This window comes from Solanum tuberosum, unplaced genomic scaffold (assembly GCF_000226075.1).
Source record: "Solanum tuberosum cultivar DM 1-3 516 R44 unplaced genomic scaffold, SolTub_3.0 scf00521, whole genome shotgun sequence".
Classification (NCBI taxonomy): Eukaryota; Viridiplantae; Streptophyta; class Magnoliopsida; order Solanales; family Solanaceae; genus Solanum; species Solanum tuberosum.
In genome coordinates, this window is record NW_006239439.1 from 117,858 (window position 1) to 139,889 (window position 22,032).

The 22,032-nt window shown below is 35.7% G+C and overlaps 1 protein-coding gene across 7 annotated transcripts; it reads right to left on the minus strand.

Annotated features, from left to right (window-relative positions):
* Positions 1–719: 719 nt before the first annotated feature.
* Positions 720–12,729, minus strand: LOC102603145 (uncharacterized). 7 transcript variants are annotated; one of them, XR_001472037.1, is made up of 10 exons: positions 12,586–12,729; positions 9,099–9,476; positions 6,489–9,010; positions 6,264–6,406; positions 3,264–5,159; positions 3,063–3,111; positions 2,723–2,970; positions 2,529–2,636; positions 1,241–1,594; positions 720–1,148 (listed from the first exon to the last, which is right to left on the minus strand). XR_001472037.1 is itself a non-coding variant. In XM_006364859.2 (10 exons), exons 3-10 carry the CDS (start codon positions 9,286–9,288, stop codon positions 1,369–1,371), a joined length of 5,382 nt encoding a protein of 1,793 aa, XP_006364921.1. In that variant the 5' UTR covers positions 9,289–9,476; positions 9,575–9,659; positions 12,586–12,729; the 3' UTR covers positions 720–1,368. The 7 variants fall into 7 exon arrangements, 3 of the variants coding, with proteins under 3 accessions (XP_006364921.1, XP_006364922.1, XP_015159673.1); XR_001472036.1 differs by having other exon boundaries at positions 720–1,155; XR_001472035.1 differs by having other exon boundaries at positions 1,236–1,594.
* Between the last annotated feature and the right edge of the window lie 9,303 nt (positions 12,730–22,032).

Here is a 22,032-nt window from a genome sequence, read left to right on the forward strand (position 1 = left end):
AATGAAGATACATATAACATACCCCAATCATCATTGTATACATTGTATCTCATAAATTGAAAATTATCAACAACCAGAGATGGATATTACTTATTAATCTGAGAGCAAAAACAAATCATTGAAATTTGGGAGAAAAACAAAGGGACAAATACAAGGAACAGAGGATGAGTTTAGACCAAAATTTGGATGCTATCACGAACCAAATCCTACCACTACCATAACTCATTTGTAGTTCCATCTTCCTTCCATCGTCCTCAACCCTAAATCAATCTTGTCTTCTTCGATGAGGACAAAGTATTGCCGAAGCAAGATAGAGGGAGCACGACTAGATCCTTCTGGGATCATACAGGACACAACGAGATTTGGAAAATTGAAGTGAGGTCAATTTACAATAAGAGGAGGGTGGCGTAAAAAGGAGGCAGAGACAGCAAAGACAATGGAGGAAGAGGTAGAGGGGCTGATAATGGTTAAAGAGGAAGTGGTAATGGAGGAGTGGGTTGTAAACTTCTAGTATGAGAAGGAAAGAAATAAAATAGAAGAAACTGGGGTTTTAGTACGAGAATTGGGTCAAAAATAGAGGACGACCAACTTCCAGTGATTCATTTGAGGGTGAGGGAGAAGAACAGTGATCGCTAATTAGAGTTTTTGTTTATCAAGTCAATTCTTCATCCAGGAGATACCACATGTAACTGTTAAATCAAAAGATGGGATATTTAACGGAATACACAAGCAACATCTTTCAACATTCAGACTATAGTATCACATCAATAACAGGGACCAAAGACAGTCAAGTCTCAAGTTGTTATAACCTCAAAAGGTCTGTACAAGAGAGCTAATTAGAATGAAGCTATACTAATAACGCTCTTTTTCACCTACAGCTGCTTAAATTCTCAGAGCTGCCCCCATCTACAAATTCTAGTAAATCTACAAATAATTCAACTTCAGCAAAATCCTGCACTCCATGTTTACTGAAAGATGCCAATCTGAAGTACCCCAAACCTGGCTAAAGCAATTACGATTACCTTCACAATTCTGTGAGATAAGGGATAACACTGAAGACTAACTTTATACAGTCATCTCCTAATACACAGGAGATACATTTTTTCTACCAGCGGCAAAATTGACGCCCACAGGTCTTTTCTCCCTCCCTACAAACTTGAAGAGATATACACAAAATGAATCATATTTCTTCATAAGACATAAGTGGCCAACACGTAAAAGATTGGACAGCTTACATTACATTTGATGTGACAGCTCAGTGCCCATCAATTTCTGTTCCTATTGCCACCATATTTAGCATCAAAACTTCTTAGGAAGTAGAGCTAGTGGATTTACCACCAAAACATGGGGAAATCACTTCATTTGTGATCATAGTGAAAGACACTGTACCATGTTAGGGATATTTTTTGGCATTGGTAGTGCAGTAACATATCTTGTTAAAGGTTTATGGCTACGTGCATCTGATGAAGATGATGTATCAACACCATCAGATTGCACCCGACCATGGAACTTCGCAAGCCGAGACATGACCGAAAACTTCTCAATATCCTGGCCTTCCACAATCACATCTAATACTGATGCTCTCTTATCCAGTCTGCAACAGAGGAAAAGGAATAACAAAGCTTATTACGTGGATTTACCTTGTAAATTGTCAGGTAGAAACTGAAGTTAGTAAAGAAGATGGATCCTAAAGACAACTGTAACATGTAAATAATGAAATGGATGCTGAGGAATTAACAGAAACCCAATATGGAGCAGCTATAAAAGACTATACAGTATTAATATTTTCTGAAACAAATCAATTACTGCTTGCTTTTATCTGAAACATCGGCATTAGCACTTCTATCCTCAAATTGTCAGCATAGGAAATGATGATTAAAGTTACTTTTATAACAACATACCCAGTGTAATCCCACAAGTGGGGAATGATTAAAGACCTTTAAGCTTTTTATATTCCAATATGTGCTAACAGAAGAAGCAAAAAGATCACATCAGAATCCGAATGAAGCCCAGGAGTTGCCCAATAAAACCATATTTCGTTTATCACAAAACTGAAGTCTGCGGATCCAGGGCTAAATTTTAGCAGTACATATTGTTTCCCTGTAACTTGGCAGATTCATTCTAACATACTGATATTACCAAGGAAGAAGACATTAGAAAATGGAACATTTCTTTGCAGAAGAGATGTAGCTCAAGATAGTAATCCACAAAGGGAAGAGATCACACATGACAGAACTAACCAAAGCAACCAAAGATCTGATTTACTTCTATAACACAGGAGAAGTGATTGTATTCGAAAGCCTGAACCTTTCGTAACTGGTATTGATATAAAAGCAGACAAGTTAACCTATTTAACTACTGCAAGGCACGACATATCCATTTTCCTCAGACTTCACATTTTGTCCCCAACAAGTTTCCTTTATTCCCCCAACAGCCACCAAAAGTAAAATACAAGAGACCCCATGGGTCTAATGTATAATATACAAGCTCATAAGTTGTAGTGGTGTAAGCCAATCAAGAAGCATTACCTTAAAAAGTCACTTTCCAGTCTCCTTGCTCTTACCATCAACACTTCCACAGCTTTGGCAAACATATGGTTGTTGTATCTCTCTGATTTTTTTTGCTTGTCATGAAATCTATGAGAATACATTAAACACACTGTTAGGGCCATTTAAGATGTAGATCTGATTGGAACATCTCAAGCAACAACTAGCAAACTTACGGTTCTTTGCTGGTGTGAGGTGAATTGGAATCAACATATGAGCACGAGACCATGCTGCATGCATCCCCCAAGGCCAATCTAGAAGTGGAGTAAGCCACATTCCCATACTCTGAGTTAGCATCAGAAAAAAGAATTGTGGAAGGAGGAGGGCGAAATAATTGCTGCATAAGCTGAGTGGTCAAAATAAGCCTTCTTTTTACTTTAAGCCTCGGAGGCCCATGTTCAATCAGGTCAATGTCTTCTTCAACCTGTTATTATAAGAACATGGACTATTAAAACTGATGAAGCACACAAATTTTAAGAAGGGAAATACAATATTACAATAACCAAATCAAGATACCTTTTCAACAAGCCTATTAGTTGATTTGGCCCACTCTGTTTCTGCCAAGCTGCAGATAGACAAATTAACAAATATCATTAAACCTGAGCTGGAACTAAGACAATCCAAATGAAAACAAATTGGAATAGCAGAAATCATTGAGAAAGGAGCAAAGAAGCATGAAAGCAAAGGAGTTTACTAAAAGTACTGCAAAATATGAACCTGATTGTCTGCTTGCCCCGCGAATCCAGTGAAACTTCTTTGCACCAAGGAGTAAGTTCAGATGTAAGACGTTTCCGCTTCTTGGGTTTCAGCAATTGGTGATGCTGTCCAACATTCAGTGGCAATGTCTGTGGAGAAGAAAAATCTTCAATGGCAGCAGAGCCAGCAGATGAACTTTGCCCAAGATTACTTCTATCAGCATTTGCAGGGATTACTCTCTGTATGGAATCAAATGTCTGCAACCCATTAAAAGACTTCCCAGGGGTGAAAGGTTGATCAGTTGTCTTCATGGAGGCAGCTCTGTTTGCTTCATACATCTGTAACATCTGAGCATTTTTGAAGGTCCCATACTGATTAAACCAAGATGGTGCCATCTGAGGACTAATCTGAGTATGCTCAGGTTTAAAAGAATTTATACTGTTGTTCTGAAAGCTGCTCTGAGCATCATCATGATGCGATGCCAGTACGTCCTGAGGAGTAACATTTCCTCCTTGTTGCGATGATACGCTTCTTTGTAAATTTTCCCGCCCAGAGAAGCTTAGGATTCTAGAATCGGCAGAAAGAATTTGCTGAACACCTGTATTGCTGTCTGATACCCTCATTCTTTTCAAGGACCTTTCACTAGGATCAGTCTCCACATCTTTCATCACCTGCATTTGGTTTAGTAAGGAATAACTTGGTTGAGGAAAGTTATTTGGTTTCAGAGATCGACCAAAAGCTTCAATATCTCTCTGCATTGATGTAGAATTAGCAGGAGATCCCTCTGAGAGATTCGTAACAGGTTCTCTATCCTGTGAATCATTCATCTGAACTAGTTCAACTTGTCGAGAAGCACTTTCTATCACTCGTTCTTCTTCCCCCTCAACAGAACCCAAAATGTTCACTGTGCTTGTACCAACCTCAGATTTGAACTTCCATCCTTTATTTGCATCTAGATCACCTTGCCTCTCTGCAGCAGACAGTGATGACTCCATATTATTCAACTGATGTGACTGGTGAATGTGAGAAGGCTCCTTGGCGGATTGAGTAACAAAAAGGGGCTGCCGTGGTGGAAAATTGGTCCACATATTAGAGAACATTTTTGAATATGCACCCTGCTGAGCGGTGCCAGACATTGAAATAGGCTGAGAAACTGACCCTGGCTCTTTAGATGAAACTTGATTTGCAGAGATCCTTTGATGGGGACCATTCACATTACTTAACTGAGACTTACCTGCAGAGATTGAAGGGTTATCCTGTTTATCATCACCAGTCCCTTTGGGGATGGAAGACTGTACAGATTGACCACTTCCAGGTCCTCTGCCAGAATCACCTTTTTCTGCAGAAGAGGGACCATGTTTATCGAAGGATACATTTATAGAATGATTTGTTGACAGTTGCCCAGTAGCTCTAACCACAGGTGGATTTTGAAGTGAGCTTCTCAAGTAAGGAAAACCAGAACTAGAATCAAATGCTGAAGAAAACTTTCCAGGAATCGTGTACAAAGAAACTTCATTATATGTACTCCCTGGAACCCCAGATCTGTTATTCTTCAACTCTTCCACAGAATGTTCAGCAGGAGGCAATGATTGACCCTGATGAGGAGGGCACATCTGTCCCCGACTCTTCTCTCCGGTCTCCTCAGTAGCATGAGAGTGCGAAGACCTAACTGCTTGGGTACTCAGAGATGACAAGGAATGGTTTGGGATTGATATCCGTTGAGATGGAGGGCCAAGTTGTAGACCAAAGCCTTGAGAGGCAGAAGACTGACTTCGCTGGAGATGACCAACGGATCCATCAGAATTTTCTGCTTCAGGCATCTCAGATGATACTTTCTGTTCAGAATTATTTAACTGAGTCATAGAACCGTGCACACTTGATTGGTCTACCTTCTGAAGAAGCTGGAGCATGTTTGGACTACAACCGGAAATACAATCAAACCATTTACACAAACAGCATTGGGAAGAAGTTTTTATAGGAGAATATGAAAGTCAACAAGGCCACCAAAGAAATATGCAGAATAATGAACAGAAGAATTAGGCCTCATTTATTTTCGTTAAGCTTAAGACGTCTGAATGTGAATGCACATCTGTGCATTAAGATTTGGAGGTCTGAATCTGAATACAAATATAAATATTAAGATGTTGCATTAAGATTTGAATACTAAATAGTTAAGACTGTATTTTCAACATCTGAATGTATAAATTTTGTCTTGTTTAAAAAATAATAAATACAAATTCAAAAAAAAATACTAAATTGATCTAATTTTATATCAATAAAATATTTTAAATTTTCATATAGCAATTGGTGGAGGTGATGACTAATGATGGTGATTGTGTATGTCAATTTGGGATGGTGTTGACTGATGATGGTGGTTGTAAGTAGTATCTTAAGGTATATTGGTTGACACTAGTGATTAACGATGGTTGTTGGTGATGGCGGCTGATACTTAGTAGTGGAATGATATTGATAGCTAATGACGGTGGTGAGTGATGTGGTGGTTAACGATATATAATACTGACTAATGGTGGTAATTATCGGTAGTGATTAGTGAATCAAATAATGTTTGGTGGTGATGATTGCATTTGATGGTTAATGGTGATAACAATTGATTTTGGTAATTAGCGGTAGTGTTGGTTGTGGTTGGGCTGAGGATGGTGGTTGTGAGAGGTAGGTGGTAGTGATTGACGGTGGTGATAGTTGTGGCTGAAATGGTGGTTGTGGGTGGTAGGTGGTGGGTGAAAGTAGATTGAGTAGCGGTAACTGTCATTTATAGAAATTCTTAAATAAACATCTTGCTGATATTCAGTCTATGTTATAAATCTTAATAGTTAATACTCATTAGGTGATTGTAAAATAAGAAAAACAAATGCTCTTAATGATTAAGATTTAGACTGTGAAAGAAAACACACTTAATGACTGACATCTTAAGATTAAGACCTTCACTAAGTGCAAAGAAATGAGGCCCAACTCTTCTAAGATTCTAAGAGCATGAATGAGTAGTGTGAAGAAATTAATTACCTAGTTTGTGCAGCTTTATTTGGTGCATGTAAGTCTGATTTATTGAAGGGGCCAGGCATACTAGATCCACCACTATGAAAGCTTCTTTGCAAATCCACCTCAGTAAAGCCTTTGCCATTTCTCACAACATCATACGGCTTCCCCTGTAGATTAAGGAATATTATATTTTATTAATGACCAATGTGTAAGACACAAATAATGTATTATGTGAAGCACATATATCACCTCTTCCAATTCTTCCCGACTCTTAGGAACCTGACCAAATACTTCTGACTGGCCATGATTGGCATTCTGCAACAGCATAGACTGAGAATGGCTAGGGTCTTTCCTGTCATACGGAGGATCTAAACCCTCATCCATGTTTCCCATGGGATGATACTGAAACCTGCGATTCCAAGAATTTTTCTGGCCGGCCTGATCAGACGACTTCTGCTTCCCAGTGGGAAGAGACCTTGAATCTCTAGCATCTGACAAGATAGTTTCCCTCATATTAGAAGCAGGTGAATGAGGAAACAAATTAGAGCGGTAGCTGCTATTTGAATTCTTATTATCACTGTTCTGCATGTCATGCATTTTAGCTTCTACATTACTAATGGCCCTGTGCAAGACCTGATTGTCTTTGGTAACATGACGCTGCAAAACACCCAAGCCTTCGCTTACCGTAGACTTGACAAAGGGATCAGTGTTCTTCCAATAATCAGAATGATAATTATTTTGAAGTTGACTGGTTTCCTCACCCCTGATGGTACTTGAGTTGGGTACACACGCAGAACTCTGCAAGTTAAAGACCTCCGAATTCACTTGGTGATTAGCGATAGATGATCCCACATGCTCCATATCAACTGAAGAGTTAGAGTTCCACATCACACCACGATGAACAACTTCAGCTTGGATGGATTTCCTCTGCTTGTCATCTAGGGAACAATTTGATGAGTTCTCACTCGAAACTCTTAAAGCTGAGTCTCCAGAGGGCACTGCAGATCCTACATCACTCCAACCAGCTGTTTTGTCCCATAGTTGTCTAGCTCCACCAAGCTCAGATGTCAAAGTACCAGAACTCTTTCTCATATTTATTTCTCTGTTAATAGGATGAGAACTGCTCCCAAACATCACCTGGCTTACTTCAGCAGCTGACTTCTGCTGTGCACCAGAATTTGACCACTTGTTTCCTTCCTCCGATGACTGGACAAGTCTTTGAGAAGAGTTGGCATGCAAACTCTGGCCTGGCTCATATGGAAGCATATGGCCCTGGACATTGGAGTAGTTATTGTTCATATTGGTACCATCAGAAGGCTGAACAGAAACAGAATTCAAGGATGAGTTTGGGGGTAAATTCTCTTCAGCAGAAGATGTTTTATGTCTCCCACTGTTATACATCAAATTCTGAGTTCCCGAAGGAATTTCAGTACTGTGAAAATTTAAACCACTCCACTCCTCCTGTACCCCAAGGTCACTGCTAGAAGTTTCTGCAACAGCAGAATGCATAAGCGCACTCCAAGTACCACTTTGGATAGAAGAAAGCCCATTCATTAATCCTTCACCATCAAATGGATTACCACCTTCCCCATTCACATTAGGGCTCTTGGCAAAGGCCGACCATATATTATCCTCTGAACCAAACAATATTCTTTCTTCTGCAGGATCTAAGCCAACTTCATTCTGTGAGGAAGAAGCATGTGTCCCTGCTTTCTCCTGGGAGTTTTCTGAAGGAACAGATAGACCCTGTCTGCCAGAGAAGTCCTGGAAAACTGAATTTCTCTGCATAGTATTTGCCTGCTGAGGGTTCTCCATATTTATTGCATTAGTAAGAGATTGATTTGGAGCATGTCCAAAAAGGTTGCCGTCTAGGGATCTCTGTCTAGGAATGAAAGTCCCATCCTGCACACTGGCTTGATCCTGCAGTTCAGCATACTGATTAACCGGAAATGAACTATCAAAGGTTGGCATTGGCTGCGTTGTGGTCTTATCAGCTATTCCTTGTGAGAATGGGTTCACACTTCCTCTAGAACCAGAAACAGGAACTCCATATAGAGATTGGTCAGCTGATAGAGGAATTATGTGTTGTGCCTGTCCAATGTTTGTCAGATTCAGTCCATTGGAACATCCCTGAATGATTGGAGAGCCACGTTGCAACCAATTTGTGTTGCCAAGATCACTTGACCAAGAAAAATTTAATGCACCAGAATTTGTAGTGTCATGAGCCAATGCCGGCGGATGGTTACCAGATGCCACCTTAGATAAGGTGGAAACCTGATTTAGTGTATCTTGCTGCCTGGTATCTAATTGCTGAAGTTGGTGCTGCCTCTGAAGTTCCTGCATCTTCAACATGATTTGCACTTGATGCATCTCACTATGCCCAGACTGCTGCCGCTGCAGAGACTGCAGCATGTTTGATTGCTGACGGTTCATTTGCTGACCACCAAAAAGATCAAAACTAGCAGGACTCTCAGAAGGGTCTGACCTAACCAGTACTCTTGTCTGTTGCTCTGGACCCACTCCTTGATGTGATGCATAAGGAGATAAGCCTCCTGAGGCTAGACTACGTTGATCATAATCTGTATCAACAGCCAGAAATTTGGATTCATCCTGCCTTGTCTGGTATAACTGATTATCATACATGTAGCCATTCAAATTTGTCTGCTGATTTTGTGACTGACCATTTCCAAACTCAGGCCTTGGAGTGGATTGCATATAATTCAAGCCATGCTGTCTGGTAAAAGGATAACTGCTCGGCCCTTTCCCGCTATCTGCAAATGCAGGAAATATAAGAGAACTATCATACAGAGCTATAGCTACTAAATAATAGTTTAGAGAACGTGCCACATGTCGAATTACCAGAGTTCTGTAAATTGTAATTCTTTGTGTTGGAAGTTGGAGCACCTATCTGTCTCTGACTTCCAACCCACAGATTGTTACTGTGAGCTGGCCAATTCCCGTCCACTACTGGGGAATTGTGCTGCTCTTGCGACAAGCTGTCTTGTGCAAAGAAGTTGTGAACCCTATCTCCAACGTCGTTGCCAGGCATAGATGATTTCACTCTGAAGTCTTTGACTGTTGAATGTTGCTACGTGGTTATTAGCACAGAAAGATATCAATGAGCATCAAATAATGAACAACCTCACATCACAACAGATGCGCAACCTAGCAGTTATTTAGACATAGTCGTCTGGTGTCACTCTTCTCTTGAAAGCTAAGAATCACTGCCTCAAACTCCTGCAAGATCATTCTAGTGTAGTTAGGTAAAGTTGAAAACAATCATAGCGCTTTTTGCTATCAACAGTGCTAAACAATAGTTGCCAATGTTGAGTTACCAGAAAGTGGCATGCATTAACAATTGGGCGTTCACACTTTGATGGTACTACTTCAATGGACAGTATGAAAGCAAGGGCATAATCCCTATCAAAACAAAAATATGAGAGAGGGCATAACGAATTGTTTATAGATGTTTACAATCAATGGGAAGGCAAGGAATTGATGCTCTAATTTTTGTCTTCGCAGCTATCACAACTTCAATGGTGGACACAGTGAACATAATATAAAATATAGAGCACACGACCTTAGGATGTGCACATAAAAGGTGTTTGGTCCAGTAAATAAAATCAAATCTTACTGGTGATGTATTTTTCTTATTTGCACTTTGCTCAGTACCAAATATTCCTGCTAAACTAAATAACATAGAACCATAAACCATTGAGCCCTATTGCTGCATTCTACAATCAATCACTAATCACAATCCCCATATTACAGTATACCCTACCACAATCATAGCACAACCACTTCATCAAAACCCCTATAAAGCATTTCTTGCAGGCTCTTCAACTATCTTAACATGTGTCTCACTCAGGCCTAGTATTCTACACTTGGATTAGACTCCTAAGCACCAAAATTTCCTTGGAGCAAACCTTTTTGTACTGTAATGCTTATCAAAACTACATCAACTTCTTACTACATGGCTAAATTGGTACTTCCTCCATCTCATTTTATGTGATGGTATTTAACTGGACATAAAGTTTAAAATAAAGAAAAAACACTTTTAATACTTATGGTCTACGACAAGTCATAGACATTTGTGTGTTGTAAATCATCTCATTAGGAGTAAAATAGAAAGTTTATAGTTAAATTGTGTCTAAACAAAGAAATGAGACTGAAGATAGACTAAAAAGGAAAGTATCTCATCTAAACTGGAACAAAGGAAGTAGTAGTTAGAATATTTTCTACCGGTTTCCATACTAATAGCTCAACAGAGAAATGAGTCTGGGGATAGACTTAAAAGGGAAGTATATCATATAAACTGGAACAAAGGAAGTAGTAGTTAGTTTGTTGCAGACAAGGCAGTCAAATTGGATCCAACAAATAGTTATTATATTAGCAACCAAAACAGAATCATGCAGGGTCCTTATTCCACCCTGTCACAGTCGAGACAGTCATCAAATAGTACTGTGCAGGATATTTCTTTTTTTTTTTTTAACTATGTAGAATATTTCTATTGATTATGTCACTGTAAAAAACTTGAGTATCAACGAATTTCGTCACAGTAGAAAGTCAACAGAGCAATTAAAATATGGGGTAGAATATTCTTAATGTTTCGGATGAAGTAAGGGAAATTTACAGATGGCCTATAAAGAAGCTGCAAAAAGTACAAAAGATCACCAAAAATAATCAAAAACTTCCCTTATTCATGTAGCTTCAAAACTTCTTTAAATGGAGTCCTTTGTTTGTTGTCACTGACCAAATTCACACATTTATTTTCCTTTTTTTTCTCTTTTTTCATATGGTATCAAAGGTGATCCTGTACAGATTTACGTAGTTTCCCTGTAAATGATTGCCTCATACGGTACCTGACTGGTCAAAAAGTATTCTTTCTTTTCGTAGTTTACCTACTTTTTTCTATTTGTAGAGCCCATTGCAACACTAAATTTGCTGACCATATTTGCTAACCTATCAAGTGAGAGAGTCAGCATCTGTCTAGGGCTAATGTTATCGGTTTACATCAACTAACCAGTCAAGTCAGGGCTCTACATTTGTTTACTGATCAATCTATTTCAGCTACCCACTCGAGTTAGTCATTTATATCAATTGATGACATGTTAAGTCAGCAATGCATTTCTTTCCCCATTATCTTCATGTCATTGTCAAACCATTACTAAGTCAGCAATGTGGAATGCTAGCAAACTTGTCACATTGGCATCTTGTTTGTCATTATTTTTTTGGTAACCTATCTTGTTTGTCATTATCAACGTAGGCATGTTCACAACATGTAATTATGTCTGATGGATTCACAGCAACACCAAGGCCAACACATTACGCATTGCCAATTGATTCTTCAAGTTTACATCAATATGCAAAAAAGAAAAAACATGATCTTTGCTAATGGATTCTTCAAAGTTGATATCCACAAGAATCTAGGGACCTCTTTTTCCTATCAGTTCTGTCCAACCATGAAGCTTAAATCTAGACACTAGAGAAAAAATTGGAACTCATGGGGATTGGCGGTAACACACACAATAGAGAAGCTTGACTATAAAATAACAAATGAGACAAGTCCTCACACAACAAACTAAGTGATCTAGCTACTAACTCCACTTCTGGACTTGTTTGTCTAGCTACTAATCTTCTTCTTTTTCAAACCATTCGGTACTGAGACAACATTTGAGAATTCTAAAACCCAACACATTCTGCTCCAAGAAGGATTAATTCCAAAGAAAAATCAACATAAAATTATAAAATCAAATTTAAAAGATAGATTCCAAATTCAATGCCACAAGAACAATATAAACGGAGCCGAAAGCAGATAAGCACCCTTTGGTTAGTAGGGGGCAACATATCAAAAATCACATTCTGTCAAAAACCTAATTATTTTAGCAGTAAATTTTTTTCCTTTTGGGAAGAGGAGGGGGGAGAGAAATTAGATCAAAAAGCACCATTTTTATAACAACTTCTCTGGAAAACCTTACATGAATCAACACATACAGATTTACTTAAGCATCAAGGGTGTGGTCTAACGGTGAATGAAATTAAAAACATGGAGAGACTGTTCGAATTCTAGCAAAAACAAAAAAAGAAAGGTGATTTCTTTACATCTGTGTAGCCGTATACTTTTGCTAAAATAATCCAACCGGGTGCAAGTTCGGCCAAACACCACCGTTACAAAAGAATTGATCAAACCATCAAGAACAAAACGGTACTGTAAGCTGCAAAATTACTGTACAAGAGGCTTACAACACCAAGACCCTCCACAAAGAGTGTCCATCGAATGCACAACATTTTGTGCATGAGTAGAGAAAACTAGGGTTTATAACAGTAATTCATAAATAAAACTCACACAAATGTTGAAGCTGACACCAATGGAGCTCGGATCCTTCGAGTATTCGAATTCTAGGGTTTTGAATCGACGGTAGAAAATGGTAGCACCGAAGAGTGAGAGGGAGCAGAAGAGAGAGAGAGAAAAGAAAACGAGCTGATTACAAAGATATAGAGAGAGAGAGATAAAGTGATCGAAATAGTGCGAAATTTTCAACGAACTACTGTGGAGCGAGGCTGGGTTCGGAATTCGGACTGAACCTAAGGTTCGATCCAATCCTGAGGCTCGGAGCCAGTGTTTCAATTGGTACAATTTCAGAAGGGCCATGAATAAAATTGCGTAATCATCCAATTAAATATTGACACGTAGTAAGAAAAGGTAGGTGGAGCCTACCTTTTATTATTATTTTTTGTAAATTTAAATTTGTGAACAAATCGAATGGTATCGTTATAGGAATAATTGTTTGTTCTTTTAAAATTTTCCCTCCAAAAATATGGTTTACGTGATCATAAACGTGGACAAATAGAGAAAAATAGCTTACCTTTTTTTCTTTTTTATAACCTTACTTTTTTTCTTTTAATGATGTAATATGGAATATTCATGGAGGGTTACTCATTTTCATGCAACTATACAAATGTTTTGTGACATGTGACCATATCTATCACACCAAATATTTAACTACTAAATTATTTTACCCAACTTTGATTTTTCCATTTAAATATGTCAATAGTTTCATTTTATGATATGTTAATATATTTATTTATATATACTATAGATAGATACCAACTAGTAGAAGTGCCAAACTAGTTGAAAGATTGAAAAATTATTAATAAAAGTTGCATCTAGCAATTACAATGCTAGTTAGTTTTCACGAGTTAATTATGATAACATATTAAATGAATTATAGTGTATAATTAAGCATAAAATTAATTATATTAAAATCAAATTGAAGAATCATATCACAATTACTACTATGAGTTGTCAACTTTAAAATGTTGAGAATAGATCATTGATTTAATGCAAAAGTTGAAGGTAATGTTCTATTTCTATCATGACAAATTAATTTACATGGCAATCAATAGCTTATTGAAAATACACATTTATAATGTTAATATATTAACCTAATTTACCTAACAATGTCTTATTATAGAGAATACGTTGGGACTAGGAAGATAGAGATTAGTTATTTTATGATTGGTTTTATTAATATTATTATCATTCATTTGATTTGGTATACTAAAATTTTATATGTTAACAAAAATACCCTTCACATTCTTTAGCTTTGTACATTTTCAGGAGTAATTGTGTCTTTAACCATGATTATACATGTATTACAAACTCTTGTATGGATAATAACGTGGTTTGCTAGGTATACATAATTCAAATAAAATGTATTTGTTATACATAGGTTAAAAATTTGTACCAAATAAGAAATTAATAATATCAAAATTAATACATGCATTATTTTATTTAATACATTTTACCAAATGACCCTTTAGGATTTGGAGGTCATGGCGAGGCATTCAACTATGAGGGTATCAAATTATATTATACCAGATTTGTCATGGTCCGTGCTCAGCACGGGTCCAACAAACTTGAACTTTATGCAATATTTTATTGTGGTAATATGACTTAAACAATAAACTATATATTTAAATGTCTATGTAACTATACCCATGACATGTTTCATGGTGAGAGAGGAAATTTTATATACATTTGAATAATATTGATTGTGTTATTGCCTTGCACATGGATCAAGATAGATAAAATCAAACATTGATTTGTACTGAGAATTTAAATAAATAACAATAACCAATATAATAGTCTATTTATGAATCAAACATTATAGATATGTGAACTATATATCATAGAAATTGCTATTCTTATAAGATTTTCTCTCCACTCTTGACATATATATATTCCAACTAAAGTAGTCAGCATGCTGCAAAACAACAAATTCATATGATTGTTCTTGGCTATACCATTTGTTACACGTCAATTATCATAGCACATGTACTATTTCAAACTTGTGATACTGAGTGAAAGATAAAAATCTACATTTGAAAAGGAAGAGTGAAATCTGGCATATGATCAAAGTATCAAAAGGTAAAGGAAAGATCTAGATGAAGTTTTACTGCCTTCAAAACTTCTTATGTTTCTCCCTCTCTCTTGTCTAAGCGTAAAGTATATTCATTTGAACTCAAAGCTTGGCATATAAATCTTGCTTAGGAATTTTAGTTTGGCTGTTCTGACCCTTCTATGAAAGTTATACAACTTTTTCTATATACACATGTACAACATAATTTTTTAAAAAGATAAAGCCTTTTGCAATCACTTCTGTATTTGTATTAAAATAGACAGTTTTAGCATAGCACTCTCTCTTGTGACATTGTTTTGTCAAACTGGGCTAAAAGATCAAGATTTTCATGAAGATCACATCTCACCATACAAATAATGACCTTTCTTATATTTGTGTAAAATATTTGACAATCGAAATTATTTGTTCGTATTCTTAGTTAAATGTGTGGAATAGACCAAATCCTAAGAAAAATTGAAAATCAAGCAAGGAAAAAACTTTTTTATTTTATTCTTGACGTCCAGTAGTCACTTTCTTAGATAGGGCTATCAGCTAGTTTGTGTAAGTGTCTTTGTAAGCAATACCCCAAAAACTCCGACAAAAGAGATTGAATGTTAGGTTAGTTCACAAACACTAGTATAAAATAAAACTCACACTTAAAGTTAAAGAGAAACGGAATACCCCAACTAAAAAATATGAAGGATTTGTATTTAAAATCAACATAACCTAAAATTAACATTCTAATATCTTGCATAAATTAATATAGGTAACCTTTTTCAAATACCAACGTCTTATTAAGTTGATTAATTCAGACACAGACAGTTATTAAACAAACTCTCAAATGGTTAATTCCAAAAATTATTTGTAAGTTCATGAATAATGCCGCAATATAATAGTACTTAAGAATAATGTTGCAATGTAATAGCACTCACTTTTCAAATTTTAAATGTGCTTCTCAATTGACGTCTTCAAAATTGCAAATAAGAAGATAGTAAAAATAAAACAAAGAACAAAGTACATACAAAAATAAACTGCATTATTAATTTTAAACAGTTAAATGAATACTCAATTATTTTGAAACAGAAGGAGAAAAATCATATACAATGTACAATTAGTTAATCGAAAAAATGTAACTTTCCATGCTTATTTAGACGGTTAAAAGACTGGAGTAGATAATTATTTTGATTCAGAGAGGAAAAATTCATATGCACCCTATTACTTAGCAGTAACTTACTATCCTTACAAAATTTAACTATTGAACACATATGACAGAATGAAGAAACAAACATAGTGGCATATGGTTAAATATATGAAATATTAGCCTTAGTAGACATAGAACATCTCATATTTGATTTCTAATAATTTGATGATAAAAAAAAAGAGAAAATGAAAAAGAAAGAAATTAGAAGAGAACATTGATATGGATTTCATAAGAATGTGAAAAAATGACTTAAATGTAAATATGGAGGTGTAGGCGATGGCAAAACTTGATCGATTTGACTTCATATCGCCTGTTATTTATATATAATTCTTTGCATCTATTAAAGTAGCATGGATGTGTACAGGGAAAAAATTTATGAGTTGCTAAACGAACATTTAGAAATTTCATTGTCCTACTAAAGGGAACTTGATAAGTGTGAGACGGTAAAAAAAATGGTGGCACCAATGCAGATGATCGTGTCAAACATAATTTACTTCACATTTCAAGTAAGGAAAAAAAGCTTCATACCTTAAAGGGCCCCGAGCATGTAGACACTTAAAATGTTAATTGTGCCTCCTCCTATCATAATATAACTCCTCATGATTGTGAGGCCAGAGCATGTGATGTTGGGTCATTCGTCAAAAGCAGATCTAGATATGTTCAGTCTGAGAATGCACACATATCTGATTATTTATGAGTAGCACAATGATAATCTAGAAATTTGATTATCCTAAATGAAAGATAGAAATAGGTGCAAAATAAAAATATGCTGATGGCATTGAATACAGAACGTCGTCTAAAACATAATTTGCTTATAAATAGTAAACCCCAAGGTCATCCCCTTTACCTAGCTACTTGAATTCCCAATATCAATTTACAAATGAGATAGGGACTTGTGAAAGATGAAGACCAACATTCTTGATCCCGATAGCGCTTATTTAATGAGGTCAGTCCTGATCAAAAACAAATGGATTATTATGGATTGTAAGAAAATGAGAGAGCAAATAATGGTGCATAGCTCGATTATTCTTCCAAATTACATTTAATTGCTTTCTCCACCACACGTTGAACTATCTACTATGCAAATTGAAATATTTCTTGTCCAAATCATTAAATAACATGTAAGGCATGTCCTTCTCTTGTGCTTTTATATTGACCAACAAATACATATTCATCATAGTCAATTACAAAATCAATGGACACACCTCAGTGTCCACCTTCAGGTTTGCCCTCTCCAGTAGTAAATGTAGCAAATAAAAAATTAAGCAAGTCATTTCGTAGTTAGACAAAGTGTAGGGAAAAAAAGAAAGTCGGATATAAAAAATATATTTGTTGTCATTCTTCTAAATTAACAAAAGAGAAAATCCCAAGAACTATAATGAGAATCCTTAAATACATCCTAAATGTATGAGTATCAGATCATAACTTTAAGTTTAATATTGCATAATGGGGGGAGCAATTGAAAAAACTTACTCAGAAAACATTCTGAATACTCATATCTCATAAGTAGGTTGCTAGTCAGGTCATATGAAATTTCTCTCATGCTAGTACCACCCGATCTAGTATAAATCGAGTGTCAACCATGATAACTTGAAAGAAAGCTCTCAAGTAAAGAAACTTCTTATTATGTTTTTAAGGGATTACATTCTCCATCAACTTTTGAGCAGAAGGAAGCAATTTCTTGTTATTTTGTCTCGAAAATCATTCTAGAAGAAGCAAAATCAAGGTAGACGAATCACTTACTTTTATATGAAGAACATATTTAAATATATCATAGCTAGAAAAGAAAGAAGCACAACTGAAAAACTCACCGTAGTTAAAATCTAGGAAAAGATCAATATTTCGTTCAAGACTACTGCAATTCTCTCAACTATTGCATCAAGAAAAATAGATTTTATACCTCATAGACCAGCCATGTGCAACCTGTTTGTGGATGGTCGTTCATGAGGACTATGCTGCCACTTTTAGAAACATCTTTCATTGTTTCAACATTAATAAAATCATTTGATAATGAAAAGTACATATAAGTTCGTCAAGAAATAACAGAGATGATTTATGGATTATGTCAGCTCCGCCTACGTCATTCTGACGTTCTCCCTAGAACACTCATTTTCTTCCTTCATATTCTATATATTGCGTTGGCATGTGCATAGAAACATAAATTTGCACGCAAATTAGTCGAGTGATGTTTGGGAGGAAGGCATTAAACTTTTTCAAGAAAAATGAAGATCAACTACAACATTTAGTTTTGTGAATATTTTCTTCATTTATCATATTCTAAGTGTTAAAAGTTTTGCTACTATACCATGAATCATAAGAGAGAAGTTAGATACTCAATACTATCATTGATGTGCTTATATAAGTATTCCTATACAATTTTTGGTTGAAAAACAGAAAATGTTCAAAGATGTCACTTAGTAATTCAATTATTTATTTGTTTCTCTTAATTAGTTAAATTATTTAACCCATTGAAGTACTTCTTTTGAATTCAAGTAATGGTAAAATATTAACTTTAATTCATGACCTAAATAGAATTTTCACACAAAACACCTAAGATGCTCAGAAATGTTACTATAAGAAAAATGTAAGGAATAAACAAAACTAATATAAAAGATGGATACAATAATGAAGTAAAGTAAGTTATTTATATATGATGCAATCGTCCTAATGATATCACTCATGTTACGTAACGAAGTCTCTACAATTATATTCACAAAAAGAAGTCAGTCATGAAATAAAGCACACCCCTGGAACATTTCAAAAGTCAAATTGAGATATTTATAATTTTCAAACTATAGGTCTATGCAAGTGCAATATTTATGATATACCGAATAAAAGGAGAAAAAAATATTCAAATGGAACTCACCAAAAATGCCAAAATCAAGTCGGAGTGGTTCTTGGGGTCGATGCATTTTGTCGAGTTGGGTTTGTCTGGCTCTATTGATTTTTATCCTTTTGACACTCCTCGAGGTGTTTAGAGATAAAATAGAGATTTCTTGTGGCGATGTAAACCCGATTTCTCTAAAAATTATGGATGAGATGCTTTCCCATCAGATGACACTGGAAAAACATCAGTTGAATCATAAATAACAGAAATATGTAGTTACAAAACTTGATAAATTGTTACCAAAATTGCTACCATATAGTCAAAAAGAAAAACATGCATGCACATCACCAATTATAGACTGAGTTAGAGAAAACATGTAGACCTAGAATAGCAAAATTATGTTACCTTCTTGAGTAGCAAGTGACATGGCTGAATATAAAGTATGGATGAGAAAAGAAAAAATTAAAAGATAATTTTGATAAATCAAGAACTCTCAGATGACGATGTTTATGCATAGACATAAGTTCAATTTGAATAGCAAAGCCACATGTAATTGTTCTTGAGGTGGGTGGAGAAGAACCTAAGCAGAAGAAAGGCAAAAAGTAAGGGAAAGTATACAAAAGAATATGAACAGAACAGTAGTAGACGTGGTTTGCTTACAAAAGAGAGAGCAATACACGTGTTAGCATGAAAATATCAAACTATCAAATGGCCCAAGTATAATGTACCATTCACATAAATTTCGGTACAAAACATAATCGCAGTGTTCGTACAAAAGCTTGTTGGCTCATAAATAAGAGAATGTACCAAATAAGTGATCTAGAGAGGTTAAATTTGAGTTATGTATCGCATAGACAGCGAATATGAAACATGAAAACTGAATTATTTATGCAAAAGTAATGCATCGAGTGTTAAGGAAGGAATTGATTTGTAGCACCCCAAAAATTAAAATATCTAAAGGTCACTAAAAAGCTCTATGTGTGCTAACTACATTAATTTAAGTACTATATATCAAACACTAATTATAAGAATAATGTTATGCGGATATGATAAGAAGTTTACGAGATATATATAAAAAAATATTTAGGATCTAAAGAAAGCCCCAGGCCTAGTTGAGTTGAAAAGTTACGTTATCGACTCAAGTTTTAAAAAATCTTACACAAGATTTACCTATAAATGAACACCATTTCTAAGATATGAAGAACTATGTTACGAATAACCAATTTGATGAAATCTCTTTAAATCTGAATTTTAATAGTTCAAATTGTTTATCATTTGAACACTTTTAAAAGGAATTATGACATTTTTATTAGGGTAACAAAACAGTTATGCAAACATGTGTGAGTCACATGGCATAGAGTATGTACCCATGCAACCAATTATGAAGGGGTTTGTGGCCAACCTCAAAAAGTGGTCAAGGAATTTAAAAAGGATTCTAGGTTGTGTGAGCCTCACAGCCACCAACAAATCTTTGAGTCAGTAAAAAGAGACTCAGTTTTTATCAGGTCTTAGATTTTAGAGATATCACGATCCAAAAATGGACATGATGACACTTGTCTCTTCCCACCGAGACAAGGCAGTCTCAACCCAACAAAAATGAAAGAAAAGCAGAAAATAATAAAAAATAAAACAAGATAAAGTGGAAAAACTTATTTTTCTATTATCACCCCTAAAATCTGGTTGTCATCTGTACAAGCCATTATATACACAAGTTCGGAATTAAGAAATAAATACAAGTCTTAATCTTTGTTTCTCAAACAGAACAAAGTGTAAGAAAAGGAAAGAAAAGGTCTGCCGAATGACAAGCAGCTACCTCTTCAAGTCCTTGACGAACCTTGAGGTCAATAGAAGGAGAAAGAGATCACACGGGTCCGGGCACGAATCCTACACAAGTGTAGAAGCAAGAGTGAGTACCAACAACACGGTACCCAACAAACAACCTACTAAACAAACAACTAGCTAGAAATCGAATACCCCTTACACTCTAATCGAACCTCCTCAAACAACAATCTACATAGAAATTAGCCCAACCTAGCAATTCTACAATACACAGCTTACAGGTCCAATATTCACAGTTCAATCTTCACAATTCAATAATCAAATAATCAAATAAATCAATCGCAATGACAAGTATCTCAGTCACACATAACAAGTTCATCATTTACAATTCACAAGTCAGACATGCATAAGCATCAAGTGTATCAAGTCACAATGATCATCACTAGCCGAATTCATTTCCCATCATCCTTTAACACTCGTCGGGAAAGACCTCAATATGACAACACTTTTCGGGAAAGACCTTGGCATGATAACACTCGCCGGCAAAGACCTCGACATAATAACACTTGCCGATAAAGACATCGGCATAATAACACTTCCCGACAAAAACCTCTTCATAATAACACTTCACATGTGTTATAACGATGTTCAACGATCAAAGCATACAAGCAATATCACACAACATAGAAGAGACAACAATTTGCATGATTTAAGTCCACGTTCACGCTTTCAAGCATTTCATCAATCAATCAATAAGGGTCACATCAACACATGACCTTTTTTCATTTCAGCCCTTTTTTATTCATTTCGATATATCAAGTGAACAATTCAAACCATTCACCTCATTCTCATTACTCACCACATGCATTCAACAAAGGAAACATATAAATGCAAACTAGAATACAAGGTTTAGGATGCCACTTACCTTAAATCAATCAAAAATCATTTCAATAGTTGAGTTTTTCCCTTCCGAATCACTTCCAAAGCTACACAATCTATAAATAAGCAGGTATATACAATCACTTTCCAGAAAAACAACACCCACAACCATTCCCTTGAATGGTAGGTCAATCAACACAAAACCCAATTCTAAAATTAAGGTTTGAATCCATAATTTAATACTTGAAAATATTACTCAAGGCTTTAGAAAATTATTAGGAGAAATCATTTCGAAATAAGACTTGAAATCGGTTCACAAACTCCATTTTAGCTAAGAACTTGAGTTCTTAAAAACCTCATTATTTACCAATAAAAACCCTATATTTTAGTGTTAAAACTCATAATTAATTAATAGAAAATGAAGGTTTAGGATCAACAACACTTAACCAGATGTTCTAGCACAAAAATCCTCTCAAAATCGCCACCAAGGGTCCCCAAAGCTAAAAAATGAAAAAATTGGCTTAAACCCTGAAATGATAGGACAAAAACCCTTCTAGGTATCGCACAAGTGAGCTGCTAAAATCTTGGGAATCGCAAAAGCGAACAAGCCTTTGCTTCTGCGAAACTCACTATCGTGAAGGTCAAGGTAGGTTGACCCTTCGCAGAAGCGAACGTCTTGAAAAAGTGAGCCTCGTGAAAGCTAGT